Here is a 27143-nt window from a genome sequence, read left to right as displayed (position 1 = left end):
CACAAAAACGCACCTTTTCAATGCTTTGTGAAAGGACACCATCTAGCGCCCATGGAGTGAGGCTCGAAGGGGACACAGGAGTCAGGAGTACCTTCTGGAGCCCTTTGGGGATCTGCTGGCCTTGGGGAGCAACGACCCCACTCCTGGCACCCGCGCTAGCTCCTTGGGTCATCCTGCGGATGCCTCAGCACCCCAGGCTCAATAATAACCCATAAATAAACCCAGACGCGCCGGTCCTGCACCTGCATCCATGCAGAGGGATGCCCCGGGTAGCGCTGCTCCTAGCCTTGGCTTGATGTCCCTGGGGTGCGAGAGGCATTGGTGCACAAGCAAACAGCTCACACTTGAATACTGAGGGGCTCCTAGATTTTCTGTGATCAGCTGTAGGGTGCCCCATGCTGCAGCAGGACTGGAGCTGTGGGAAGGCTCCGTCCCCCTCACGATGCCCGTTTTCACTTGCGACACCTGAACATCTGATAAACATGTTCTACTTTATTACTCCTAGCTGAATGCAAGAAAACAGTAGTCTTCTCACCCTGTCTCTGGGATGACCTGGCCATCGTCCTCCCCCTCACACCACGCCCCTTGCCAACTCTTGCTGCCAAAAATTACATGAAGCCAGCGAGAACGTGCAGGGCTCATGCAAGGGTCCGGCATCCCCCGGGCACTCTGCTCACAACCTGGTCCCAATGTGGGAGCCGGACTGGTCCAATTGGGCACCAGCAGAGCTGTTTGGGGCAGGCCACTGCGAGACAGGGCTGAGCATTCAGGTCCTGTGTGGGTAAAAAGTGGCAGAGGCAAAAAGAGAAGCTGGGACACATCTGCCCAAGGGAGAGCTTGATGCACGCACTGCCCTAGGTGATGGAAAGGGAACCAGGAGGGGAGAAGAGAAAAAGAGGGGAGGAAAAAGAGGAGGACCGAGATAGAAAGGATGAAAAGAGCAGGATTAGCTGCAGTTGAGGCTCTCAGAGCCAGAGCTGGGAGGACAGAAAGGACGAGAGGGACCAAGCCAAGCCCCATCAGGCAACGAGGCTCGTCTCAGTGGTGAGCCGGGGCAAGGAAAGCCCCACGGGGCTGAGCCGCGGGTACTCAGGGACAAGGGAGCCGAGGGGCAGCATGAGGCAGAGGGGACACCGGCCGGGATAGATCCAGGGCCCCCACACTGGAGGGTAGGAGCGAGCCGGCCGTCTCGAGGCCCCGTCGCCGTGGGGGCAGCAGCCCCAGGCTGGGGTGGGCCGCGGCAGGGGGCCGGGGGACGTGGGTGCGCTGGTGGCGAGTGAGGTGGGAGCGGCGGCCGAAGGCCTTGGCGCAGAGCGGGCAGCGGTAGGGCCGCTCGCCCGTGTGCAGGCGCTGGTGGATGACGAGCTCAGAGCGCTGGATGAAGGCTTTGCCGCAGCTGGGGCAGGGGAAGGGGCGCTGGCCCAGGTGGGCCCGGCGGTGCTTGGCCAGGTTGGAGCTGACGCTGAAGCGGCGGCCGCACTCGGGGCAGCCGTAGGGGCGCTCGCCCGTGTGCCGGCGCCGGTGGATGGTGAGGTCGGAGCGCTGCAGGAAGCGCTTGCCGCAGTCGCCGCACTGGTGCGGCCGCTCGCCCGAGTGGATGCGCCGGTGCTTGCTGAGGGCCGAGCGCTGCGTGAAGCCCTTGCCGCACTCGGCGCACGGGTAGCACCGCCGGGCCCCAGCCCCGCTGCGCGGGGCGGCTGCAGAGGGCGCTGCGTCCACCAGGCCCCCAGTCCATCCCGGGGGCACCTCGGCTACCCGGTGCCTGCCGCGCCGCCCGCAAACCGTGCAGGGACCCTGAGCCCGGGCGCCCTTGGGGGCTCGCGGGTACCTGGCCGGGCTGGGACCCAGGCGGACATAGTACCCGCAGGCTGGGCACTCGCAGGGGGGTTTGCGCTGGGGGAGCATGGGGGAGCCCGTCCCCACATGCCTCCCGCGGGCCGGGCACTCGTGGGGGCTCCCCACGGGTGCAGGCTGGACCTGGAGGCGCTCCGCAGCCTCCGTGCGCAGCGGAGGGCTCGGAGACGAGGCAGAGAGCTCTTCGCTTTCAGGGCAGCAGCGAGGTCTCTCCGTTAGCCCCCTGCCAGCTTTTGGGGGGGCGTCGCACTGCCCACCGCAGCCCTCCTTGCAGCCGGCCCCCCAGCCTCGGCCCTGCTCCTCTGGCCAGCGTTTTGGAGGGGTTGGGACGTCTCTGGCCTTCCCGAGGGCTCCCGCCCGAGCCGGTTTGCCATGGGGGGCTGCCGGAGGGCTCTCGGGTGCCTCTTCAGGGCCCTGCTGGGCTGCCAGGGCTGGGTGCTGCTCTGAGCCTCTGGGCATCCCTGAAAACATGCCCCAGGCACCCGTCGGCTCCACGCCGCCGTCCTGAGGAGGCGCTTCTTCCTTCACTTTCTGAGTCCTGCTGCCTGCTGCAACAGAGAGAAACGCATGTCTTGCGGGGAAGAAGGGCAGAGCAGAAACCTGCAGCACGTCCCTGCTCTGCCACCCTGTACCTCCGCTGCCAAGGCTCTTCACGGGCCTGCGGCACCACTGGACTCTCCCTTCTTGCTTCTGCTCCTTCACCAGCTCCCGTAGCATTTTCTCCACCTGGCTCTGGCCGATGGTTTGCATGATGGCCATGAGCTGCTTCCGGAAATCGGGCAGCAACAGCCCCTGGCTCCAGGGGGTCGTTGCCAGACCCTGCGGCGGCTCCAGCTGCCCCCGGGGTGGCTCCATGTCAACATCTGCAAAGCAAAGGAGGTGTTGGTGATGGACAACTGCATATATCTTATGACAAGTATATTCCCACAAGGAAATCTTTACAGTTCACTGGAATAAGCTTCCCGTTATTTGCTAGCATAAAATATGGCTGGGGTGTCCTAACTAAACTGTATCAGTAGGCAGATTCTTCTACCAGAAGTCAATGTCCAAAAATTTAAAGCTATAAGTAAAGTATTGACCAGATTGAATAACAGCTATACAGTTTTCTGCAGTCAGAAGTGGAATGCAGGGATTTTAGTCCCTCTTTATATCATTCTTTACACCAGTTTTGGGGGCAAGAATACAGCTTATGAAGCTGCGGAAGTTAAAGAAACAGTTGCTTTTTTGTTCGGTGAATTCTAAACATCCACTTTAATGTCCACCTTTCAGATCGAATAAATTAATCAACCTCTGCTGTAGACATTGTTCAAAACCAAGCTGGCAACATTTTTTTTTTGGTCCTTTGCAGACAAGCTTTCTTTTAAAGCGAAAATCTGGCCTTTCTGTAGCCATTATTAGTTTTCTACTCATTTATTTATTATAAAATTAAGGAGAGTTATTATAAAATTAAAGGGCTTTCTGCCAGCCCAGCATGCATCTCCAGGCAGGAGGCACAAGGTGTATGGCACCAGGGTGGGAGCATGGAAAACACAAGGAATCAGGGAAGGGGAAATTACAGGCAGGGTGAAGAAGGGTCCCTGGGAGCCCCATGCTTGTGGCTGTGAACCCTCTGCTGCCCCAGACCCACCCTAGCGCATGCAGCAGGGGACGTCCTGCTCCCAGAGCGGCCCGAAAAGGACCTTCTAGCAGATGGGCTAATAACTGAGGCCGTGGCTTTTTCCTCCTGGTCGACAACTTACAGCACAGCAAGCTTAGGCGCCTGGGGGGCTCTGCAAAGGCACATATTCGTGGCCAGCTCATGGCGATCTCTTCCGCTGGCAGAAAGCAGCACAAATTAGACAGAAACAGTTATGAAACAGTTGCAAAGACTTCTCCTCCTGACCCCCATGAACGGAAGCGGAAAACCAAAGGCAAAATCTCTGCGGGGGCCAGCAATACAACGCAAGGTCAGACTGCTGCCACCGAATGGAGCAGCACAAAAAGCCCTTCTTGATAGGCAGCGCCAGCCCAGGATGAACACTGGGTCCCAGCAGGATGGAGCAGTCCCCCTGATCGCTACGAGCACAGACAATGAATTTGGGCTACCACTGCACCCGTGACAGCGAGGGCTGGTGGACATGCTCCCCGCCTTTTGGCGCAGGCGGCCCTGCAGGAGGCGGGTGTCACGGTGGCCACAGCTGGATTTATAGCCTGCAGAAAGTCCCCAGTGACCATCACTGCTGCGGTCCAGGAGCACGGAGGCACGGGAGAGCCTTACCCAGGGAGATCACTGACTCATAGCTGTCCTGCACCACGTTCATGGGGCCACGCGGGGCCGAGGGGCCACTCGGGGCCTCTGACACCTGCAAGCGGAGCAGCCGCTGTTCACATCAGCTTATCCCAGCGCATCCTTCTCCATTGCTCGCCCTACACCAACTTCATCCCTCGCCCCGTGCCGGCTCCCTGCAGCCCTCTTCACCCCACAGCAGCTCCATCCCTCGCCCCAAACCAGTTCCCAGCTCCATCCCTCGTCCCATGCCGGCTCCCGGCTCCATCCCTTGCCCCACGCTGGCTCCCAGCTCCATCCCTTGCCCCACGACAGCTCCCAGCTCCATCCCTCACCCCAAACCGGCTCCCAGCTCCATCCCTTGCCCCACACCGTTGCCATCTCTTGTCCCACACAAGCTCCCTGCAGCCCTCTTCATCCCCCACCGGCTCCCACCTCCATCGCTCGCCCCACGCTGGCTCCCAGCTCCATCCCTCGCCCCAAACCAGTTCCCAGCTCCATCCCTCGCCCCAAACCGGCTCCCAGCTCCATCCCTCGCCCCACGCTGGCTCCCACCTCCATCCCTCACCCCACGCTGGCTCCCACCTCCATCCCTCGCCCCACACCGGCTCCCACCTCCATCCCTCGCCCCACACCGTTGCCATCTCTTGCCCCACACCAGCTCCCTGCAGCCTTCTTCACCCCACACCGGCTCCCACCTCCATCGCTCGCCCCACGCCGGCCCCTGCCCCACGGCCCGCCACGGCCGGCACGGCAGGGGCCGGCTCGCAGCGAGACGAGCCGCGGGCAAAGGCCGGACCCCGCGGCCGCCGCAGCCCCGGCCCCGGCCCCTTCCCCCGCCGGAGCCGCAACGCGCTGGGGCCGAGGAGCCGCCGCTCCGCGCCTGGCCCCGACGCTGCCGCTGCGGTACCTGGCGGAGCTGCCCTGGGCGCCGCTCTGCCCGCCCGGGCACCGGCACCGGCACCGGCACCGGCACCGCCGCGGCGCTGGCCCAAGAAACGCTGCCGCCTGCCGCCGGGCGGAGCGAGCGGCCGGGCGCGGCGCCGCGCCGGCGCCCCCTAGCGGCCGCGCCGCCCCCGCCGCCCGGCGGAAGCCCGGCGTGACCCCGCCGGGGGCGTCCGGGGGGCGCCGAGGCCGCCGGCTCCCCGGGCACGCCCGCGCCGGCCCGCTGCCCGCGCAGCCGCTCCGCACAGAGAAAGCGCGCAGACACAGCGATGCGCACGCACTTTCATGCCCCCAGGCCGGCACGTGCAGATGGACATGCCTTCACGCGCACATGCTTGCACGCGCCCACACACACGCCTGCGCGTGCAAACGCACAGGCCTTCACACCGACAAACCTGCACACACGCGCGCCTGCACGTGCGCGCACCTTCCCATGCCACCACGGTTGGCCTCAAACCCACACTGCCACAACGCACGCACCTTCACACCCCCAGGCCTGAACACCCAAACAGGCATGCCTTCAGCTCCCACACGCCTGCCTGAGGAAACGCATGCACCTCCATGTGCCTGCGCACGTACACACACCTGCACGTGGAAACACACAGGCCTTCACACACATGTGCGCACACCTGCACGCCCAGGTGCATGGGCAGCACGCACGCACACACGCACAGGCATACGTATGCACACACACAAACACAGGCACACACATGGGCACGTGCACATATGTGTGCACACAGACACACGTGCACACACAAAACATGCATATGTACACATATACACACACACATATGCACACATAATGTACATACACATGTGCACACACATGTACAAATGCATATATGCATGGCTATACATATGTGCATGCACACACACGCACACACACATGCACACGTGCACACACATGTGCACACACATATGTACACAGGCACATACATATGGACACAGAGAGACACACAGGCGCATGCATACAACTCACACACACACACAAACACACATATGCGCACATGTGTACATGTGTGCACATATGCGCACGCGCACATACATATGCACATGCATATGTGCGCGCGCGCGCGCACGCACACGCACACGCACACACACGCACGCACACACGCACACACACACACACACACACACACACACACACACACACACACACACACACACACACACACACACACACACAGGCGCGCGGGGGCGGGGGCGCGCCGCGGCCACGTGCGCCGCCGGCGGGGAGGCGGGGGGCGGAGCGGCGCGGACGGGGGCGGGGCCCGGCGAGGGGGCGGGGCCCGGCGGCGCCGCGCGGTGACTCCCGACCCTGGGCGCCGCCGACTGCCGCCGCTTCCGAGTAAACAGCGCGGGCGGGGGGCCGCCAGCCGCCGCCATGGCCGGCCGCGGCGCCTTCCCGCTCAGCCCGCTGCCCCCCCCCGCCGCCGCTGCCGCCCCGCCGCCCCCGGGGCCCGCGCCCGGAATCCTGCGCGGCCCCAGCCCGGCCCCGGCCGGCGCCGCCGCCGCCCCGGGCTACCGCCCCATGGGGCCGGCCGCCGCGCAGTACCAGGTGAGGCCTCGGCCCCTCGCGTGGCGGAGCCGCGGAGGCAGCGCGGGCGCGGGCCGCCACACCGCGCCGCGGGGCTCCCAGGACACGGGTGGTGGGCGCTGGCGCGGCTCCCCTCGAGGCGGGTCCTCAGGCGCGGGTGCGTGCTGGCGGGGCCGCGCTCGGGACGTGGTGCCGTGGGGCTCGCTGGGCACGGGTGGGTGCTGGTCCCCACTCGGGACATGGCCCTGTACCGGGCACGGGTGGATGTTGGCACGTCCCCACTGGACGTCGCACGGCTCCCTGGGTGGGTGCTGACTTGGCCCCACTGGGGATAGACTCCTTGGGCAGTAGTGGGTGCTGGCCAGGCCCCACTGGGGACAGTTTCCCAGGCACCTGTGGGTGCTAGCCCAGCCCCACTCAGGACAAGGTGTCTTGGGGCCACCCTGTTCCTCGCAGCATCTCCGTTTCGGCCCCTTGTTGCTGGGCACAGGCACCAGGGAGGCCGGATCCGGGTCCTCTTCCCCTTTCTGGGGGCTCCAGCGGCCCCGGTGCCGAGGTCCTGCTCGTCGGTGGGTGCAGCTGGGGAGCTGTTTCCCTGCCCGCTGCTGGGACCAGCTCACGAGAAGCCTGGTCCTGCCCAAAGCTGGGAGAAGACGGATATCCCTGCCCAGGACATACCTAGGTGCCGTTTACCATCCGTCCCGCTCCTCTCGTGGGACCCAGGGTCTATGCTAAAATTCTCTGTCTTGAATTTGGCCAAAGTCCCTTTGTGATTTCCCCATGAGGGCTTGGTACCCCCCGAAGGGGCCGTGGGGAGAGGCCGGAGGGCAAACTTTCGCTTGAAAGCGTGGCCTGGCCTGCGCTCGTGGGGATTCGATGGCTTTGTTTGGCGGTGGTGTCTGGAGAGGTCCATCGGGCAGCTCCGAGGGTGCCGTGTTAGCAGCTCGGTAGAGGCAGGAAGAATATCCTTTTTTTTATTTTTTTTTAATTTTTTTCTTGTCTTTTGGGGAATGTGTGTGTGGGGGACAAATGAAACATGCTGCAGGAATGTACTTGAATCCAACCATGCTCTTATATGTTCCAGATCCCCTCTGCTTTCCCAGTGGAGAATCGCTCGGGGATTGAATGTGCTTTTTAGCAGCTTCTCAGCTGCACCGTCCCTTGCGGGGGCGCTTTTGACCAGGGGAAAGGAGTAAGTTGGCAAAGTGGCTGCTCTGCATATGGCCTTGGCAGTTAGGACGGAGGAAATGTGACCAGCACACTAGGGCTGCGTTTCCTGATTTTTTTTTTTTAATGTTTTTTTTTTTTTTGAGGCCCTTTAAATAAATGTAGTTATGAGCAAATGCCCAGTGAGGGGTCGATGTCTTTTGCTGTTACAGATGAGGTAACTGAGGCACAATAAGACCCGTGTTTTCGAATAGTAATCATTTTGGAAAGAAATGAAGGCAGCTGCTTCCAAACCTATCTCCGTGAGTTTCCAGAAAATGCTCTGAGATTTTCATCTCCTAGCACAACTCTGCTGCTCCAGCAGGAGCAACTCTGTTGCTTTTCAGCAGGTAGTAGATCTCCCTGCGCTCACTAGAGTGGGCCCAGCTCCTTTAGAATGGTTGCATGCTCCATCTTTCCTTATTCTTCATGGTTTCTAACTGCTTAAAAATCCCCATAAAAGTTGCTAGCAGCTGAATATTTGGCAGCATTGCTGTGCAAATCTTGTCTGTTGTAGCAGCAGAGTGATAGTTCGGGTCTGCTGTAAACACCCAGCAGGAGCCAAGGTGCGTAACTCTATCTGCGCTGCGGTGAGACTCAGGGACCGCTGGCTGTTCATCTGCTGGGCTGAGAAGAAACAATTTTGGAGCAGAGGAGGTACAAGCCACTCCAAGCAGAAGTCATATGTCCAACTCCAGCTTCACAGCCATTTCTTGTTGCGCAGAGCTCCCTTGAAACATGTTTATATGCACCTTTTGCAAATTTAGGGGTAACCATAACCAAGTAGCAGGTGCATATTTGCAAGAGGAAGCTGAAGAGACAAGGAGGTGATGGAAGAGGAGAGCAGGTGCTTGTTAATTTGAGGGGGAAAAATGGAGACATGCAAGTGCCTTGAAGGTAGATCTGACCAGTGAGCAGCCCTGGAGAAGCCAGAGCCAGTGTAATTGTTCTACTTTCTGCCTGAATATGTTTTATGAAGAGTATATTTTAACTGATACTCAAGTTTCCGCTTCTCACTGCATGCGCGGCTTGTCTGTGAGCTGGCTCTTGTGCACATGGTGATTATTTTGAAGAGGCTAGGCTTCTGATTTAAAGCGATTTCTTCCAGATGCTCTTTGGAAATGGAGGAGCCCAGTTGTGCAACAGATTCTCAATCTCTACTGATCACCACCTCCAGAGCTGCCACATTATTTGCATGAATGAAAACTTAAGAAAAAAAAAATCAAACCAAGGGAGCTTCCAACTTGTAAACTTCATTAATACAAAATGAGGAAACAACCTGAGTAGCCTTAAAACACGGAAGAGCCCTGAAGTGAAAATTGAGACGGCATATTCAAGGCCAATCTGAGCATTAACCAACGGTTGCAATTGTAACTTGATTCAAAGGATTCTCGGGCTGGGAGAGATCTTGCTCATTTACCCTGACCGTCCATGCAGTAGGTTGCAAAACCCAGCCCGGGTGCCTGGCTCGAGCAGCCGGGAGTCACTCATCGCTCTCATTTCGTGTAAATAGGCTAACATATGCTTTCCTGCCATCCGCGCCGGCCATAACACCGCGATCAAAGCAGGTGTTCGGAGCGTATGGCTGGCATAGGGTGAGGCACTGAGCATATGTCGTTGAACTGCAGTATTTGGTAAACAGGAGTCGCAGGAAGGCAGGACACAGCTAGGTCTATGGAGTTGTTTGAGTCTGCGATGGCAGCGAGTGTCGGGAATGGTGTCTGGCTGGCAATCTGTGCGCGGAGCTGCCGTGGAGTGGGAGGGGTGAGCGGGTATAATCAATACGATCTGTTCTTTTTTTTGCAATTTTCAGGCTGTGAAAAGCAGCCCCTTCCTCTCTGCGAGTGGTCACCCCTGCTGTACCCGCAGAACTTCTCTAGGGGGTAGTGACTCAGGCCCCGTTTGCTCTACTGTTTCCTGCTTTAATGAAGAACTTAATCCATTATTTGGGCACTGGAGGGCACAACAGCCCTCAGTGCCTCTCATCTATGCCAGTGAGCGCCTAGGGACTTTTTAATCAGTGGATTATTAAACATATGTTAATCCTTTGATATCCTTATATCTGCTGGTTATTCACTAGCAGCTCAAGCAGGGAATTCAAGAAGGCAATTCCCTTCGGCACCAAGGCTGAGTCCGGGTTGTCCGTCGCACGGTGGTAGCAGATCGCTGGGGCCTGGTGGTAGCTGATACTACCAGAGCAGCCAGACTCTGCTTCTGCACCTGCAGCAGAAAGGAGAGGGTTTTTCAGTAGGATGGTCAGGAAATGGATGGTCAGCTGAGCTTCAGCAGGGCTCTTGGCAGCGTGTCTGTGTGCAGAGCTGTGGTCTCTGTCCCTGTGCAGCCTGCCAGATTGCCTGCTCACGTGGGCGCCTGGGTGACCTGCACAGAGGTCACTGTGGAAGGGTTTGGCAGGAATGTGGTTTGGGGGAATGGCTGCTTGGAGGCTGGGGAGCATGCAACTCCCATGTAAAGCAGGTTTCTGCACCAACTGGAAGAGAAGACACATTGGAAACTGAATCCCCTTCACTCCCCTAGCAGGGAATGATGAGACAGGAGAGTGGGGATAGGTGTCCAGGGAGATTTCGGAAGAAGGCGACGAAGTCCAAGTGTGGTGTGGAGAGTAAAGATAAGGTCCTGAAGGGCTGTCAGCAAGGGAGTAGCTACGGTCCAAATAGCTTATGAGCAGAGGGAACTTGCTTCAAGCCCTTCTTGTTTGCCAGGTGGATGTGTGGCTGGAGAGAGTCCTGGGATGGAGCCCAGCCCTCAGAATCCTGCGACACGGGCAGTTTGTGCTGACCAGGGTAAAATCAGTGACGCGGGGAGTTTCTTCTGTTTATTAGGTTACTAGTTGAGGGGTTAGGAGACTTTTCCCGAGTTAACACGTGGATACTGTGGTAGGGAACGAGCTTGATCCTGTGGCACAGTAGCTGTCAGTTCTCCTTTAACGCAGGATCTGCAGTGGAGTATGGACTTTGTACAGAATGGCGCTCTGGCCTTGAAGTTACCCTGTGCAGATGCTTTGCTGTCGCAGCTAGGTGGCAAAAAGCAGTGTTAGTTAAGTGCCCTATTAGAGAGGATTTCATTGACGCTTGCTGACAAGAAAGAATCTTATTTCCGTGGCACTGAAGGGCTGCTGCAGTCCAAACAACTGCTAACTAAATAATTTCCAAGGAACCAGGAGGTTGCAGTCCCTTTGATTCCTTCTGTACAAAGCTCTGGACGTGTACGAGCAAGGCAGATCAGATCCTGTCTAGGGGCTTGCAGTTTGCACACCCCTTCTAGCTTAGAGCAGATCTGACCGTGGCATGTATGCGTATCTGCTAGCTAAGTCCACCTGGAAGAAGGATTGCCTGTCGATGATCGCTGTGGTTTGGTAGGGGTATTGGGAAAGAAACAGGTCCCTCTAAGCAGGATGCAGTCGTGGCTCTGTGATTTAGTCCCTGAGAAGAAGGCAATGTAAAAGAAAGTGGAGTAGTGCTGCTTTGAGAAACCAGTGCAGGCAATCTGGATGTGAGGAGCTGGTGGAGAGGGACATGTTCATCATTGATACAGAGGCACATTGTGAATGATAAAAAATGGAGTGGCAGTGTTTCTGCTCTTTGAGCAGTTCTGAGAAAAGTGTTGGGTGGCTCAACAGGGCCTCTGGGAGAAGGGCCTGGGCTGGAGCTGTAACAGAAAGCAGGAATCTGCCTCTTGCCCGGCTGCGTGGGCGTGATGCTGCTTGGGCTGTGAAACTCCACCCTTCCCAGGGGAGACGGTTTCCAAGGCAGGTTTCATCAGAGAGGCTGAATGTTGGAGTTAAATGAAGTGATGATACAAAGCGGATAAATACTATCCTCTTGGGACAGGAGAGAGGAAGGCAAAAACAGAACCCAGGGCACCCTCTATTTCTTCTGAGGCGAAGTGACAATGAAGTTCTGCTAGGAAGAAAACATCTCCAGAATTTGCTGTTGAAGACCTCCACTGCACAGGATCTTCTCAGGAGTTCTCTTGGTTTCCCTTCCTTACTGCGGGACAAACAAGGCTGTTCTCTTGACAGCTCAGCACTGCTGCAGTGCCAAAGACAGTGTCTTATGCCAGGGACAAAATTCTGATCTTCCCATGTGTTCCTAGTCATACCTCCACACCGTGTTACTGAGGCTACCAGAGTTTCTCTCTTAAATGGGAACCCAACACTTGTTCCTTGTTACTGCTTGCTGTAACATCCATGCTAAGGTTTGAATTCCAGTGACCTTTCTCCTGCCTGATATGTTCTTCTCTCCTCAGACTTAGCTCTTTTGTTTTTTGGCTCCTGCTCCGTGTCTTGCCTGCTGCCAGTAGGACATCCCAAAAGGTTGGCCCTGTGGTGTTTTTCAGGTAGAGCAGTTTATCATGGCACAGGAGCGTGTCAGTGCTAGGTGGAAGTCCCAGACTTGAACTAGAGCATCAGTTTTGTAAGCTTGCCAAGCCTTTATGGTGTGGAAGCTGCTGAGAAAACTTGACTTAGAAGTGGCCTTTCCTCTGACCCCAAGCATTGCAGTGCATAAACCCAGTGTCCTTAATGCCATGTTCCCCATTCTCTCTGTAGCAGAGGGCAGCAAAACTGCTGTTTGGATCCTGGCACAAGCTGTGCTGGTTCTTCAGCTTGTGTTGAGGCAGCCGGAACCTCTGACCTGTAACATCTGTGGCTTCAGACGTGAAGCCACAGACAGGCAGGTTTGTCTTGACCCAAATATCAGCTGGTGCTTGATATGCTGCCAGCATGCGTCTTAAATCTGCTCAGTTTCTTTGGCTGTTCCTTTGCCCTTCTTCTTTTAACTTACTACTTCCGTGTGCTCGGTTTCTAGTCGAGAAGTAATCTGACTTCTGAAGCTACTTCTGTATCAAAATACTGCTGATCTTCCAAGCATAACAAGTCGCGTTTCTGCGGCAGCCTGTGTGCAGCTCTGGGCCTGCTGGGAGCCAGGTGCTGTGCAAGGGCTTGTAGCACACAACAACATCTTAATAATAGTAGTACCTTCCGGCTGAAGATCTCGGTCTGCGTTGTCAGCACTAACCCAGGCACTTCTGGCATCCTCCCAAGCTGGATTTGCTCACAGATGAGAGCTAAGGCATGGAGGGAAAGCACAGTTTTTGGGGTATGCTCTGGGAACTTGGTTTGTCCAAGCCATGTGAAGTGCTGGGTTGAGCAGGTGGTTTCAGATAGTCAGGCTTTCCTTTTGAGATGAGCCTGGAGTCGAGCTAAAATCCTATTTGAGCTGGGTTTGTATGTCGTAATGGGAGGCGCTGCTGTTCGGGCTTGTGGGGTTTCTGAAGGGACTTGCAGGAAGAGCCTTCGCCTGGCATCTGTCCAGGCTTCGCTTCCAAAGCCTCCGGTGAGGACGCTTGTGGGCTTTCACTCCTTAAATGTTAGTAAGTACAAAGTTTGATCATGCCTTTCTGGACAGAACAAAATGGAATATGTGTCAGGAAAGCCCTATTCAGTGTTGGTTGTTTGTTTTTGCTGTTGTTTGTGTGTGGTGTTTGTTTATTTTATTTACTTTTTTTAATGAGCCCTTCTCAGGGCTCAGTTTGGGGAGTTTGCAGGAAGCTGCTGTAACTGCAACCTCCCGAATCCAGAAACATGAGGCAGAGCAAGGGGTGTGCTGAGATCTGTGCCGTGAATGCTACGGAGCAGGATTGGCGCTCTGGGGCAGCAGCTTATCTGTACTTCAGCCCTCTTGCAAGCATGCGTCCTTCACACCGTGACCCTTGGAGGACAGGCGCTCCGCTCGTGTTCCTTGCGAGGAGCTGGTGTAGAGGCATGGCAGAATGAGCTTTTGTTTCCAATGCTGATGATGGTCCTCGTGTTTGAGCTGTGCCTGGGAAGAGCCTTTCCTGTCACTGAGGAGCTGCAGGAAAGAGTTATGGTCTTGGAGCAGGGATGAAGAGTAGCTTGAGTTGCTTTCCGAATTGCTGTTTTTCTTCAAACTCGCTCTTTAGCCAGGCTTCTTCTTGCAGATCCATCCTTCGAGTTATTGCTCCCCCCTTTCTCTCTCTCTTTCTCTTTCTCTTTCTCTCTCTCTCTCTCTCTCTCTCTCCATTGCTACCAGCATCTGATTTCTGGCCTGCCCTCCCTTAAGAAGGGGCCTTTGGCAAGCATGCAGGCTTCTGTCATGCGAGCGAACGTCCATCACAAAGCTTTCCAAACTTGCATTAGATCCAATTGAAGCTGACTCTAAACAGAGCTCCCCAAATGCAAGAGGCCTGTGCATTGACCTGGGATGAACCACTAAACTGCAGCCAGCCCTATTCGTTCTTTCAGCTTTGGCAGGGAACAGAAACAAGCTGTTTTCTGTCCCGTTTCCAAATGGCTCTCCTCATTCTCTGCGGGGAACTCTGGATGGGATCCAGCATGTTCCTTGGAATGGAGCTTGCGAGATTTGCCCTTTGTTCGCCCCACTGGCAGGAGCAGCATGAGGAGGTCGAGGCAGTGGGGCAGAGAGGGAGGACAAGGCAGCGTCTGGAAGGGCTCAGACAGTAGCGCTGCTGGAGGAAGGCGGGTGGAAGGAGTACCCTGGCTGAGTCCAAGGAACGTTATTATCCAAGAAGAATCTGAGGAAGGTCATCTTGGTTTGAACTGATCTAATAAAATTTCCTGAATTTAAGCCTCTTGCATCCTGCTATTTCCAGGGCTTCTGAAGGGTGCTGGACGCAGGCTTCACCTTGCTGGGCTGTAATGCTTCTTAATGGCTTAGCCAGAGATTTAAGGCTGCGCTGTTTGAGCTCAGTCTCAGGAGCCCGCAACCTTCAGGCGGAGGGTGAGGTGGCCAGGGGTCAGTTATCAGCCCCAGACAGGGATGTGGTTGCTGATTGAACCTAATGCAAAAGCTGCGCCGCTTTGCTGCGAGACTTCTCCATTAGCTCTTTGCAAATCTTGAGGATAAATGGAGAAAGTCTACCTGGAGGATTCTGTCTTTCCTTTTTTCCTCATCAAAAGGAACAAATGTGTCCCCCGATGGGCTGTAGCTCTCCTTCCAGACAGCTTTACCGTGGATAATGATTCTCAGTCAATGTGCAAGTTATGTTGAAACCAAGATACATTAGCTCCTGTGCTGATGCTGCTCCTACCAACGGTCGTGTCCCTTCTCCTTGGAAGCAAACAGCTTCCTGGCCTTCCTTCTGCAAGTCCATCTTGCAGAATTTGAGCACGAGGTTGTCGCTTGTGAGCTTTCAAAGACCTTGGGGGATCTTGAGGCTATCAGAAGTCAGCTCACGTTTCGAGGAGAGATTCAGAAATCTGACCAATGAAGCAGCACAGTGAGCTAGGTACTCTCGGGGCCTATTATTTCTTTAGAGTGATGAGAACTGTAGTGCTTGGGGGTTAGGAGCTGGTAATGGCCCCAGCAAAAGCCGGGTCATGTGGCCAAGTCACAGCTGCTGGCCATGTTTCCCATCCACATGCTCGGGTAGGGGGGGTTGCGTTATCAAACAGCCTCCCTTGAGTTAGAGGTCGAGAACGTGCGTGGCCTCGGACTGGTTTTACCGTGACGCTGCTCTTTAGTCTGCGTGTGCTGGCAGCGTTTGAGAAACACCCGGTGGGCAGGTGTTTCCTAGAAAGCCATTTTGTCTGCTCTTGTGCTTCCAGTGGCTCTGGGGCTCCTTGTGACACAGGTCTGTAGGGCACTGCAAAGTGACTGAGTGCAGCTGTGGCATTATGTAGCTTTTCTTGGGCTCTCCTTATTTCCCAGGGTCTGTTTTGCTAATTAAAAGTTTCACAGCCTCTTCTCATGGCTTATCTGTTCTCCGAAAGCCCTCTCAGGCTTGAGTCCGTTCAAGTGGCTACTGGAGAGCAGTCCTTCTGCAGCTGTGTGGCGCTGGCTCAACACAGCATTTATCCCCCTACTGCTTTGTTTTTTATGTTAAGAGGGTGCAGATCTCAGAGATGCCTCTCCCGATAGCTCTGCCTTTGAGGATTTTTCAACAGACAAACCCTGAGAAACTGCGTTCTTGCTTTGCGATTTTGGCAAAAGAGGTGGTACTGGCCACAGTCAGCTCTTGGCAATGCTTGTGCAGTCCTTCTTGTCACGAGGCATTGCACAAATGTGACTGATCAAAAAGAAACATCTGGGGGCTGTTAGGGGGAAAAAATGGGCTCTCGCCTTGGAGCTCTCTGCTTTTCTGCCCTTGGCAGGCAGTGGGAGGGGGTGATGCTAAAGTCTTGCACGTGTACTGGACAGGGAAACAGCTCTGCCAGGTGAGATGTTTTATTGACACCAGGGATGCGTGCAGCAGAAGCAGATGGCTGCCTCCATCTTCCTCACTTCTGCATCGCGAGGGGTAGTCACAGCACCGATGCTCACCCTTGTCCTGAGGCAGATTAGTGAGCTGAGGATCTGAAGGTGCTGCTTCAAAGCAACACTGAGCAAAGGTGAAAACAACATATGGTTGTGTAATTGGTCCAGTCTGCCTGCGTGATGTGCGTATTTTTGAACTTCCACATGCAGCACTAATTCCGGCACTTCCTGGCTTGTTGGTGCTTGACTTTCCAACTGTAATATGCTTTCAGATGGAGAGGTTGGTACATTTGCGGGCTCTCCTGTTGAAGCTGGCGTTCCCTGAGATACCCAGGGCCGTAGGCTTTGCTAGTCAGCAAGAGAACCTTTCCCTTGTTGCCCAGCAACTTGTACGCAGTCCACTCCGCTGGTCTGTTTGCCTTTACTGGCTCCTCTGCTCTACGAGAGAGGAGGTGAGTGGGTTTGGGCTGCAGCTGCCATCCCGTAAGCCCACCATTGGCTGCCTGTGCCTGTAAAAGTTACAGAGGTTGGTCCGTCGGAGGCAGTTTCACACCCCCAGCCTTCCTGAGACCTGCTGCTAGGGCAATGCGGCGGGGAGGTTGCCCTACTGCTGGCCTGGAGAAGGCTACTTTCAGGGCAGCTGCTGGCCAGATGTGTTTGCCAGCTCCAGCCCACGCAGGTTTTGTGCTGGGATTAACGCTCGTATGCAAATGAACTCGTCTCCCTGCAGCTGAGCTCTCCTTGCTGGGTTCCCCGCTCCTTTGATAGAGCGAGGCAGCTTTGTTCGCTCTTCTCCACAGGGTGGCCGCGTCCTGCGTGCCCCAGCTTCTCCGCAGGGAGCAAAGGCAGGAGGGGAGCAGTGAGGATTGTCTTGGCACGTTGAGGAGCTTGTGGCAGCGGAGAAATGTTGTTCTGCTGGCTTGGTGGCTTTCTCAGCCTCACCAGCTCCTTGGCAATGGGGAGCTCACGGATCAAAGGATCCCAGGAGGCAGTCAGCTTAAACCTCTGTTGAAGCATGCTGGAGCACAAAGGGACGGTCGGTCATTTACGGGGTGTTTTGAACATTTGTCAAGCGCCTGAGGGCTGTGTGTAATGTAGACCTGATAGCACCAGCAGGGTAGGCTTGCAGGTGCCAGCTTGCAAAAGCACTCTGCTCCAGGGGATGTGGAGGAACTCTGAGTGCTTCCCTGGCTCAAGACTCCTTGCAGAAGGTGTTAGGTTTCGGGTTGTGGCCTTGTAAGTGCCCTTCTGAGCTTCTGGAGGGGAAAAGACTACTGGGAGAGCTCTTGACTCTATCAGGCCTGATCTGACCCCGTTTCTTGTGCCTGAGGAGGGCTGTCTCTTGTTCAGCTTCCTTCCTGTGTGCTGGCCTTGTGCACAGTGCTGTTAGGAAGTGGGCTTATCCCAGTGTCTTCCCACGTGTCACATCTATCAGCAGCGGTGCTCTCTGGAGAGGAGCCTACTGCACAACTCGTGCTGGTGCTGGCACCCTGTGCCAGCAGCACTCGGCCCCAGCAGTCCTTGGTGTCCCCAGGGTGGAGGCTTTGCAGATGTTAAGCCTGGCAACGGGGCGCCTCTCTAGGTCTAGCATCTCTTACTGTGTGGGTAGGAGCATGGCGATGGTGAGGCTCATGCACAGACCTCATCCCGCTCCCGGGGAAGCAAGTGCTGCCAGTCAGGGCTTCCCCTGTGCTGGCAGTCTCCGTCCGTTAGCAGGGGGGTGCAGAGGCTCCTGTGGTGGATGCTTCTGCTCTTCTTGGTTCTACTTTCCTGTCGCTCCTTCTAGAGTACTGAAAGCCACAGCTCGCTAAGCGATGGCCCCCAGTGTCCTTTCCTCCTCCTCCCCGTTGAGTCATCCCTTCCCCTGCCCTTCACCCACACTCTGGGGAGCAGGGATACATTAATAACGCTAGAGATGGGGTCCTTGGAAACCTCTTTTGGGGAAAGAAAGGTGTCCACAGGGCTTGGTAAGGTCTTAGGAGCTGCGTTTCCTCCATGTGACGTCTGCTCTGTGCTGATCTAGCGACCGTTGATATCATCCCTTGCAAAGGGGCTATAGCTTGGGATGAGCCCCATGGCAGGGCAGTGTTTAACGCATGTGTGTTTTCTCTCTCCCCCCTGCTAGCGCCCTGGGATGCCACCAGGAAGCCGGATGCCTATGGCAGGACTGCAGGTGGGACCCCCAGGAGCTCCCCCCTACGGAGCAGCCTCTCCGATGAGACCTGGCCTGCCACAGTCCATGATGGATCCCTTCAGGAAACGCCTGCTCACTCCCCAGTCGCAGCCACCACTGGCCAGCCAGAGGAGAGGGTAAGGAGTCAGAGCCCTCCTGCGCTGGGGGCAGATGGGAGAGTACCTCCAGCAGGGTGGCAGGGGGTTAATGTGCTGGGTCTGGCCGCTGCCTCCTAGTTGCACTTCTGCTGCAGAAACCCTCAGCTTCCTCTCCCTCCCTGTCCATCTGCAGAGGGGTGAGCTGCCTGCAAGAGGGGCAGCCTTGAGCACAGCTTGCCTGCAAACTCCCCCAGCTGGCCCCACCAGCAGGTAGGAAGCCTGCCAAAGCCTGGCGCTGGGATGTGATAGCGGTGGGTGGAGATCAGGACAGAGATCACTTGGCCAGCTGCTTCCCTGCCCTCTGATCTCTGCGCCAACAACTGAAAAGCCTTGCCATTTGTGTTTGTAGTTGCCAGAGGCTGCAGCATGGGCTCTTTGGGGTCTTTCCCCTCTCACGAGGGGTTTTGCTACGTCCTGGCTCTGGCAAGTGCAGATGTAGGTGGCAACAGGTTCCCTCCCCTTGCAGGAGGCAGTTGGAGTTGCAGAGAGTGTCTCTGCTCCCAAGCAGTGTCAAAAGGCCATGGTGGTGGGGGGGCACGAGGGTGACAGGTTGCAGAGACACTCCCTGAAGCTGTGGTCTCGGTATGACTGTTCATTTGGGCTTGTCTCCATGAGCTGTGGGGCTCTGCCAGCAACTCCTCAGTTGTTTACGATTCTGCTAAGCCCTTTGGTCCGTTCCTGTTTCCAAGAGGGCTTCTTGATTACTTGAGGCTGTTTCTCGGGGCAGGATCTCGTGGTCTTAACGGATATTCAGGTCCGGTTCCCTGCCTTGGCTGTGCGGTGGGGCTGGCTGCTGATGGGTCTGTTGACTTTGCTAAACTGAGCAAAGTGGCTTCATGATCCCTTTGCAGAGCTCTGTGCTTGGAGAGTTGCTATCTGTCTGCTGCTGGTGGAAAAGCAGTGACTGCACATCAGTTTGATCTCCAGAGCAAATTGGGGATTAAGGAAAAGGGCCAGTTCACCACTGAACAAGGATGTAAACAGCCAGATAAGGCTGCAGCTCCGTTTCTGTGAGCAGGCAACAGGTCTGTGTGGGATCAGCTGCGCATCCAGTATGGAGCTGTAGGTCTGCGTGCAGGACCTGGGCTGGCTGTGCTGCCTCATTCCTGGGTGGCTGTTGAGGAGATCAGGACCTGCCAGCTGTTAATTGAGTGGTCAAATCATGCAGGACAGAAACATTCAATGAGATGCCCGGTTCATGTGGTGGAAGAGTTCAAATAGGCACAGTGACCCTGTGCTTAGCTAGGACTGGCCTCCCAGTGTGTCTTCCTGCTCAAACAGCTGTGGGAGGCAGGGAGTCTGCAGTGCCTGGGAAGGGAGGAGAGCCCAGGGTGTTGGGACCAGGTCCTGTGGTCAGACAGGGTACTACAAGCTTGGAAGAAGCTAAAAATGGTTCTGAGCAAGGCTGCAACTCTAGTGGCTCTGGAAGCCTCCTCCATTACCTCTAGCCTGTGATGGTTTTAGCCTCGCTGTGGCAAGGTTGGTCTGTATTTCAGCTGTTTCTTAGTGAGCTCCTGGAACTGGAGGTGTGTGTTGAGCTTTAGTTTGTAGCTTTGGGAGAATGTGATGGCCAATTCCAGAATGGGAATAAGAGTATTGTACTGCAAATAGATCAGAGCTGGAGCAAGCCTAAAGTAGCAGCTTTGGTTTTAACCTTCCTCTTCTTGCTCCTGTCCTGCAGCACTTTCAGCAAGTGGCTGCTATGCAATAAATTGGGCCTGAGGACTGGATTTTCTTCCCTGGCGGTACGCTCTAGAGTGTACTACTCCTCTCTGAAGATATGTTTTGGCTTGCCTACGTGGCCATAACCCTTTTTTTTTTTTACTTGCTTTCTAGCACTGACCCAAGGATGTGTGCTCTAGATGCTTTTACTGCCTTTCTTTTTTCCCTCCTCCTTCAACTCCAGAGCGCTTGTCACGTGGGGCAGCCCTGAGAGGGAACTTGTTCCCTCAGATCACTCTGTTCCCTGCAGTGGGAGCCTTAATGCCAAGCTCAGAATGAAACGCCTGCATGGCACACAGCTGGCATTGCCAGCGTGACTGCCCTCTCCAGAGCCTGACACCATTCATGGCTCGAATGGAGCCAATAGTGCCACTGGGGTCCTGGCATATGATCTGGGTTCGGTGGTGCCCTCCAACACCCACTGCTGCCTGGGCCACGCAGCAGCTTCCCGCCTGGCAGGCAGCATGGCTCACAGTGTCCCATGCACAGAGGGCTGCAGTGTCTTGGGGGTTTTTTCCCCACTGTCTCCATATTTTTTTGCAGGGTGAAAAGGAGGAAGATGGCTGACAAGGTCCTACCGCAGAGGGTGAGTGCTGCTTTGGCACTGGTAGGCTGGGTAGCAGTTTGGGGAAGGAACTGAGCTGCTGGAAGGACGTGATGCATCTGTGTTGCCTTCCCAGGGCAGCAGAGATGATGAGATCCCTGTTTGAGCAGGGACTCAACTGGGTTTCGTCCTGCCTGCTTTTCTGCTCGGTCCCAAACTGACCTGGAAAATATTTGTTGCATCTGCTGGGCCCCACTGACGGACTTGGGGTAGCAGGAGATGTTTGGAATGTGCAAAAGTTGGACAGCTAGGGTCCCTCTCGACAACCTAGGGTTGCGGTCATCTCTCTGTGACACTGGGCAGACTACTGAGCACAGGGGCGGGCTCCGAATTGTGCTCCACAGTGCAGCTCCCTGGTTTGGGGAAAGCTTTGCAGAGCTGTAGTCTTTGAAAGGAGAAATTTTGCTGTCGTGACAGGCTAGTCGCTTGGTTATTCCTTGGACTGTCAGCCCAGCTGGGGCTGGGCCTGGGGGCGATACAGGCAGTGATCCCAGCAGGTGAGAGACCGGCCATCTCCATTTGACAGATCCGGGAGCTGGTCCCAGAATCCCAGGCTTACATGGACCTCCTCGCCTTTGAGCGGAAACTGGACCAAACCATCGCTCGGAAGAGGATGGAGATTCAGGAGGCCATTAAGAAACCGCTTACGGTGTGTGGCAGCCCCAGCTGGCTGGGAGGGCAAGTAGCTGTGGGGAGGGGGGGGAATTAAGAGACCCTGCAAGGTGGGTGCTGCTGTATGTGCTCACCCTCTCACTCCAAGCATCCCCCTTTTTGTTTTCCTATTCCACAGCAAAAGCGGAAGCTGAGGATTTACATCTCTAATACCTTTACCCCAGCCAAAGAAGAAGGGGAGGGTGGTGAGCGTGTGGCTTCCTGGGAGCTACGTGTGGAGGGCAAATTGCTGGAGGACGTAAGGATGTGGGCGGGGATGGGGGCTAGAGTCTGCTGGCTGGTTGCGGGAGGGAGACTGTGCTGGTTTTGTGAGAACCTGTCCAGGATCGATACGGCCCTCAGCTCCCCAGGGCTCTGGGCTGGGGCGTAGTGCTCTGGGCTGGGGCCCTCCATGGCTGGCACTGTCAGGCCAAGCCTCTTGCACTCTGTTTTGCAGCCAAGCAAACAGAAGAGGAAGTTCTCTTCCTTTTTCAAGAGCCTCGTCATCGAGCTGGACAAAGAGCTGTACGGGCCAGACAACCATCTAGTGGAGGTAAGATGCACCCAGCGGGGCTGCAGGAGGCTTTCAGCCGTGTCGCGAGGCTGGCTGTGCACCCAGGGCAGGATGAGAAGAGCCTTTGGCCCCAGCAGGCAAAGGGAGACAGATGGGTGCTTGGCTCCTGTGCTTGCTGCCCCAGTGGGAGAGGGGGTCGAGCAGGGCTTGCACAGTGCTGTGGGTGGAGCAGCAGGGACGTGGTGCTGATGCAGAGGATGTGGTGCTGTTTGTGCAGGGGGTTAGTGCTGGGCCCTCACCAGGGACCAGGCTGCCGTGCTTTCCAGGCTCAAGTTTATGGCTCTGTTTTCCTCTGAGGCGCTGGCTGGCAGCCCAGTGTGGTCAGCCCTCCCCCCCTCACCTGGATAGCTCCCAGCAGCAACGGCAGCCTGGCTGCAAGCTGGCCCATCCAGCTCATGGCTGCTTGAATCTTAACCCTGTCCTGTCTGGGGCTGCAGCTGGACTGGGATGCTGGGGGGACAGCCTACAAGGATGCGGCTAGAGCTGAGAGAAGTCAGACTGTGGGCAGCAGGGAGGATGTGGCTCTGAGGGGCAGCGTGGGGTGGGGTGGGGAGGCTCGTGTATCTGAGTCTTGACAAAGGTGGTGATGCCTCAGAGTGGCTCACCTGAACTTCCCAGCATCAAGGGAGGAGAAGGGTCTGCCCTGTCATCTCCTAACCTGTTGCATGGCTGGAAGGTCCATGAGGAGGTGAAATGCTGCAAGGCAGCACTGCCTGCAAGTGAGAGCAGGCCTTTTCTGGGGGCTCCTGCCTAATGCACACTTTCCCTGCACTCAGCTCACGCTGTCCTCTGAGAAACACTTGTTTCTATGGTGGTACCTGCTCTGATGGGAGGGGTGAATCTCCTTCATGCACAGAAGGTTGGTTGTGAGAGCAGGTCGGATGTTCCTACCCTTGTGGTGGTTGAAGTGGGAGCAATCCCACCCTGGGAGGCTGCTGTAGTCCCAGCTGTGACTCTAAGAGCTATTTGAGCCGTTAACATCTGGTGCTTGGGGCTGTAATGCCCCTGGCCCTTCAAAACTGCCTGCAGCTGCCTCCGGGCTGGAGCTTATCAAGGGGTGTCTCTTGGACTGTGGCAGTGTGGGCTCCCCAGCTGGGCTTGTGGCCAAAGTCTGGATCAGACTCCCAGGGACTGCCTGTGTGGGCAAGGGATGGGATCTAGGCTGTCTACGTTTGGTATAGACCCCTGTGCAAAGCCCAAACATCAGTTCTGTTGGCTCCTGGCTGCAGGCCCCAGAGCCTGTTAGTGGGTGTGTCAGGCCTTTTGTGGACCTGGAGCTGAGCACTGTCCCCCTGGTCTCTTGTAGTGGCACCGGCTGCCCACAACGCAGGAGACTGATGGCTTCCAAGTGAAGCGTCCTGGCGACGTCAATGTGAAATGCACCCTGCTGCTCATGCTGGATCACCAGGTAGGGGCCCTGGGACCATGCAGGTGCTGGTTGTGTCCTGCTGTCCTTCCTCCAGCACAGCCCTCAGGCCTAGGCTGGGCCTTGCCTGCAGCTGTTGGGGTGCTGTGGAGTTGTGTGCTCTGGTGCAGAGTGGGGTGGGAAAGGAGCACAGAGGGGCTCCAGGCATGGATCTCGCAGCCTGTGGGCAAAAGGGACCCTCATGTCATGAAACAAGGGCTGTGTGAGGCACTGTGCCTGCAGGAGGGGTCCTTCCAAGTCCCAGACTCCCTTAATCCTAATGGGGCCCTTGTGTCCCTGCAGCCACCACAGTACAAACTGGATCCTCGCCTGGCTCGCCTCCTTGGGGTGCACACCCAGACCCGTGCCAGCATCATGCAAGCGCTCTGGCTCTACATCAAGCACAACAAGCTGCAGGACAGTCACGAGAAGGAGTACATCAACTGCAACCGCTACTTCCGCCAGGTCATCCAGCACCCCTCCTCCGTGTGTGCTCCTGGCCACGTGCCTGCTGTGGGGCTCTGCAGCCTCAGCACAGCCCTCATCCTGCTGCACCAGCAGTGTTTGCCTAAGTTGCTGCTGGGAGGAGAGCACCCTTCCCGCTCCTAGCAAGGCCAGCAGGCAAAAGCATCTTTCCTAGCTTGAAATGGGCATCCCAGACTGCCCAGTCTCTGTCCCTGATTTATGTCCCCCTTCCCAGGCTCTGGCTTGCATCCATCCGCTTTGCATGCATAAACTAGGATTGGGCGAGTTCTCCCTCTCCTGCCTGACCTTTCCCCAGAGGGTTGAAGGAGCCTCTGGCATGGGCAGCTAACGCTCTGCTGTGCCCCCTCCAGATCTTTAACTGTATCCGCATGCGCTTCTCTGAGATCCCCATGAAGCTGGCAGGGCTCCTGCAGCACCCAGATCCCATCATCATCAACCACACCATCAGGTAGGGGCAGCAGGCTGTGCTGGGCAGTGTTCCTGGGGGCTGGTGGGTTTTGTCACTGCAGGGTGGGCTGCCCCATGCAGTGGCTCTGGGACAAGATACTTCTCCCTGAGGGGTGCAGGAGTGGAGGGCAGTGCCCACAGGTTGTATAAGGTCTCAAGCCCAAAGCAGCATCGAGCGCGAGTCATTCGGGAGAGGAAGAATTGGTCAGACAAATTGGGAGAGCTTCTTGGGGCAATCAGGTGGGACAGAGGTGGTAGTGAGGTACTTGTATTGCTGTTGGGGGGGTTGTATTCCCTCCTATGGGAGGGTGGAGGCTGGGGAAGTCCCCCCCCTAATGCCCTGTCTCCTCCCAGTGTGGACCCCAATGACCAGAAGAAGACAGCCTGCTATGACATCGATGTGGAGGTGGATGATCCCCTGAAAGCTCAGATGAGCAACTTCCTGGCTTCCACCACCAACCAGCAGGAGATTGCCTCCCTGGATGCCAAGGTGCAGGGGCACCCATGAGGTGCCAGCCCTGCCCTGGAGCAGAGCGCAGTCAGGGCAGGCAGCAGGGTTGGGATTCCCGGGGTTAGACTGGGGTGCAGAGAGCTTGGGAGGAGCTCAGTACCAGCTCTACCCTCCTCAGCTCTACCCTCCTGTTTTGCGGGACTTTGCACAACTCTAGCTACTGCTCAGCCAACCCCCCCCCCCCCCGGTCTCCTCTCACCTCCTGTCATCTCCTTAGATCCATGAGACCATCGAATCCATCAACCAGCTGAAGACACAGCGTGATTTCATGCTGAGCTTCAGCAACAACCCACAGGACTTCATCCAGGAATGGATCAAATCCCAGAGGAGGGACCTTAAGGTAAAACCCTGGGGCTGGGCAGGAGAGGAGCAGGGCACATGAGGAGAGCTGCCTGACTCCAACTGCAGAGGCAGTGCTAGGCTCCAGCAGTGCCTGGGAGAGGCAGCTGGCCTGGCCCTGTGGCAGGGGAAGGGACTGTGGAGGGAGCCAGGCCCCGGTGCTCACCACAGCGTGCCCCGTGCTTTGCTCAGATCATAACAGATGTCATCGGGAACCCTGAGGAGGAGAGACGAGCTGAGTTCTACCAGCAGCCCTGGGCACAGGAGGCTGTGGGGAGACACATCTTTGCCAAGGTGGGCTCCTTGCTGCATGGTAGGGTGTGGGCTCTCTCACCTGCCTTGTCCTGTTCTCCCCTGCACACCAGTCCTGACCTCCTCCCCTCTGCCCTCAAAGCTCTTCCAAGGGGGAATTAGAACCTTCCGTGCATTTGAGATGGGAAAACCACCAGAGAAAAAGGGTGTGCACAACCTCCCCTTGTTTTGTACTCCCAAGGAGATAAAAATGCTATGGTGTGGCCATGAAAGGTGCTGCTGGGCTATCAGCTGGGGGCAGAAAGAGGGCCAGGTCAGTGAACAGGGGCAAGAACTGCTTGCACGGAATGGACTGATCCTGTGGGAGGGATAAAGGCAGCTGGTGGCAGGGGCCAGCCCAGAGTCCATCTCTCTGCCTGACTGCCCCACTCCTCTCCCCCAGGTCCAGCAGCGCCGGCAGGAACTGGAACAAGTGCTTGGGATCCGCCTCACCTAAGGGGCTGGTGAGGGCTCAGGAGCTTCCCTCTCCTCTCCCTGCTGCCTGAGCCTGATGGTACTTCTTACTGGAATCAAATACAGCACTTGCACAAAGCCTATGTGCCTGTAGGGAGTTGGAGCCACTAGCAACCCCTGGGCTCCCCTTGGCCAGGAAGCTCTAGCCAAAGGCAGAGTAGTGGAGGGTCCCCTGGTTCTCCCCCAAGTCCTGCTTCAGCCCTTCTGTTGCATTAATGCATTCTGCTTTTGCATCATACTGCTTACCTCTCCCCAAGCATTGAATGCAGCCCCCCCCCGCAAGCGTGTTCTTCTGCTTGCTCCCCTCCTCTCAGTGCCTTTGGCCAAAGCCCTCCTGGAGTTGCTGCCCAGCGGGGAAAGCTTCCTGTACCAGAGCGGGAGGCAGAGCCTGCCCTGCCAGCCCTCCTTGGCCCAGCCTCTCCCAGCCACCACAAGGGCAGGCCTGGCCCTGCCCCTCTTCAACCAAAGTTTGTCCATTCCAAATACCAGCCCTGCTGGTGCCCAATGTTTTGCACTATTTTTGTGACCAGGTTTTATAAAAAGGAAGCTTTTTGTAGTGGGTTTGTATTTGATTAATATATTGAGTTCCTCTTACTGCACTCATTGCCTCAATCTATGCAGTGGATTCATGGTGTTTTCAAGGGCTGGCTTGGCCCAAGCTGTTCTTTTTATATGTAACCAAGTTTTTAGTCTTGAGTTTTTGACAATCAGTTGATTACTCTACCCCCTGCTATTCTGCATATATAGTGACTTGTCTTGTGATTGATACACGAGGTATGTGGGGCAGAGGGGTTGCTCTGTCCCCGGGAGTCTTGTGGGCAAGGGCATCAGCTTGGCATAAGCTGAGGGTCAGAGCATGCTGGGGATCTGAGAACTGGAGATGCTGGAGTTAGGGGCTGGGAAGGGGGGGCAGCTGCAGCACTGGGGTTGAGAACAGTGCTACCACCTGCCAGACCTGCTGAAGTGCCTTACCCACTCAAGCCTCTGCTGCCCCTTGCCCAGGAACTTCTTGTGGCATTGGTCCTGCCAGCTCCTGTGCTGCAGCTGGTGCAGTGGCTGTGTGCAGAGCAGTCCTGCCTCCTCCATGGAGTTGCAGGCAGAAGGGGTTTTTTTTTTTTGGGGGGGGGGTGTTTACATATTCACAGGGTGTATGTATGGCTCAGGGGTGCCTGCTCTGCCTCTTGTGTAACCATTTTGTCTATTTTGGATATTTTCTAATAAAAACAGTTAGCAGCAGCTGGTTGC

At 56.3% G+C, this 27143-nt stretch overlaps 2 protein-coding genes across 5 annotated transcripts; one reads left to right on the top strand and one right to left on the bottom strand.

Moving 5' to 3' along the window:
• Window positions 1–473: 473 nt before the first annotated feature.
• On the bottom strand, window positions 474–5123 carry LOC104144839 (zinc finger protein GLI4-like). The gene is made up of 5 exons (XM_068919289.1): window positions 5031–5123; window positions 4112–4196; window positions 3594–3668; window positions 2487–2717; window positions 474–2402 (listed from the first exon to the last, which is right to left on the bottom strand). The coding sequence occupies exons 2-5, from the start codon at window positions 4152–4154 to the stop codon at window positions 1090–1092; spliced, it is 1662 nt and encodes a 553-aa protein (XP_068775390.1). The 5' UTR covers window positions 4155–4196; window positions 5031–5123; the 3' UTR covers window positions 474–1089.
• Window positions 5124–6434: 1311 nt separating this feature from the next.
• Window positions 6435–27134, top strand: SMARCD2 (SWI/SNF related BAF chromatin remodeling complex subunit D2). 4 transcript variants are annotated; one of them, XM_068918776.1, is made up of 13 exons: window positions 6435–6623; window positions 18189–18373; window positions 20660–20702; window positions 21247–21369; window positions 21511–21630; window positions 21829–21924; window positions 23252–23353; window positions 23654–23815; window positions 24187–24284; window positions 24638–24773; window positions 25012–25134; window positions 25326–25427; window positions 25828–27134. In XM_068918776.1, exons 1-13 carry the CDS (start codon window positions 6450–6452, stop codon window positions 25879–25881), a joined length of 1518 nt encoding a protein of 505 aa, XP_068774877.1. In that variant the 5' UTR covers window positions 6435–6449; the 3' UTR covers window positions 25882–27134. The 4 variants fall into 4 exon arrangements, with proteins under 4 accessions (XP_068774877.1, XP_068774879.1, XP_068774878.1 ...); XM_068918778.1 differs by lacking the exon at window positions 6435–6623 and adding an exon at window positions 12787–12925; XM_068918777.1 differs by lacking the exon at window positions 6435–6623 and adding an exon at window positions 13049–13195.
• Window positions 27135–27143: the final 9 nt, after the last annotated feature.

This window comes from Struthio camelus, chromosome 25, assembly GCF_040807025.1.
Source record: "Struthio camelus isolate bStrCam1 chromosome 25, bStrCam1.hap1, whole genome shotgun sequence".
NCBI lineage: Eukaryota > Metazoa > Chordata > Aves > Struthioniformes > Struthionidae > Struthio > Struthio camelus.
The sequence above is the reverse complement of the archived record's forward strand: the minus strand, read 5'-3'. Positions and strand labels throughout refer to the sequence as shown.

Coding starts and splice junctions, on each gene's coding strand:
- LOC104144839 (XM_068919289.1), bottom strand. CDS start 4,154: ATGAACGTGGTGCAGGACAGCTATGAGTCAGTGATCTCCCTGG. Junction 3,669..4,111: donor TGAGTCAGTGATCTCCCTGG/GTAAGGCTCTCC, acceptor GCTTTCTGCCAG/CGGAAGAGATCGCCATGAGC. Junction 2,403..2,486: donor GAAGAGCCTTGGCAGCGGAG/GTACAGGGTGGC, acceptor TCTCTGTTGCAG/CAGGCAGCAGGACTCAGAAA.
- SMARCD2 (XM_068918776.1), top strand. CDS start 6,450: ATGGCCGGCCGCGGCGCCTTCCCGCTCAGCCCGCTGCCCCCCCCCGCC. Junction 21,370..21,510: donor CCATTAAGAAACCGCTTACG/GTGTGTGGCAGC, acceptor CCTATTCCACAG/CAAAAGCGGAAGCTGAGGAT. Junction 21,925..23,251: donor CAGACAACCATCTAGTGGAG/GTAAGATGCACC, acceptor GGTCTCTTGTAG/TGGCACCGGCTGCCCACAAC.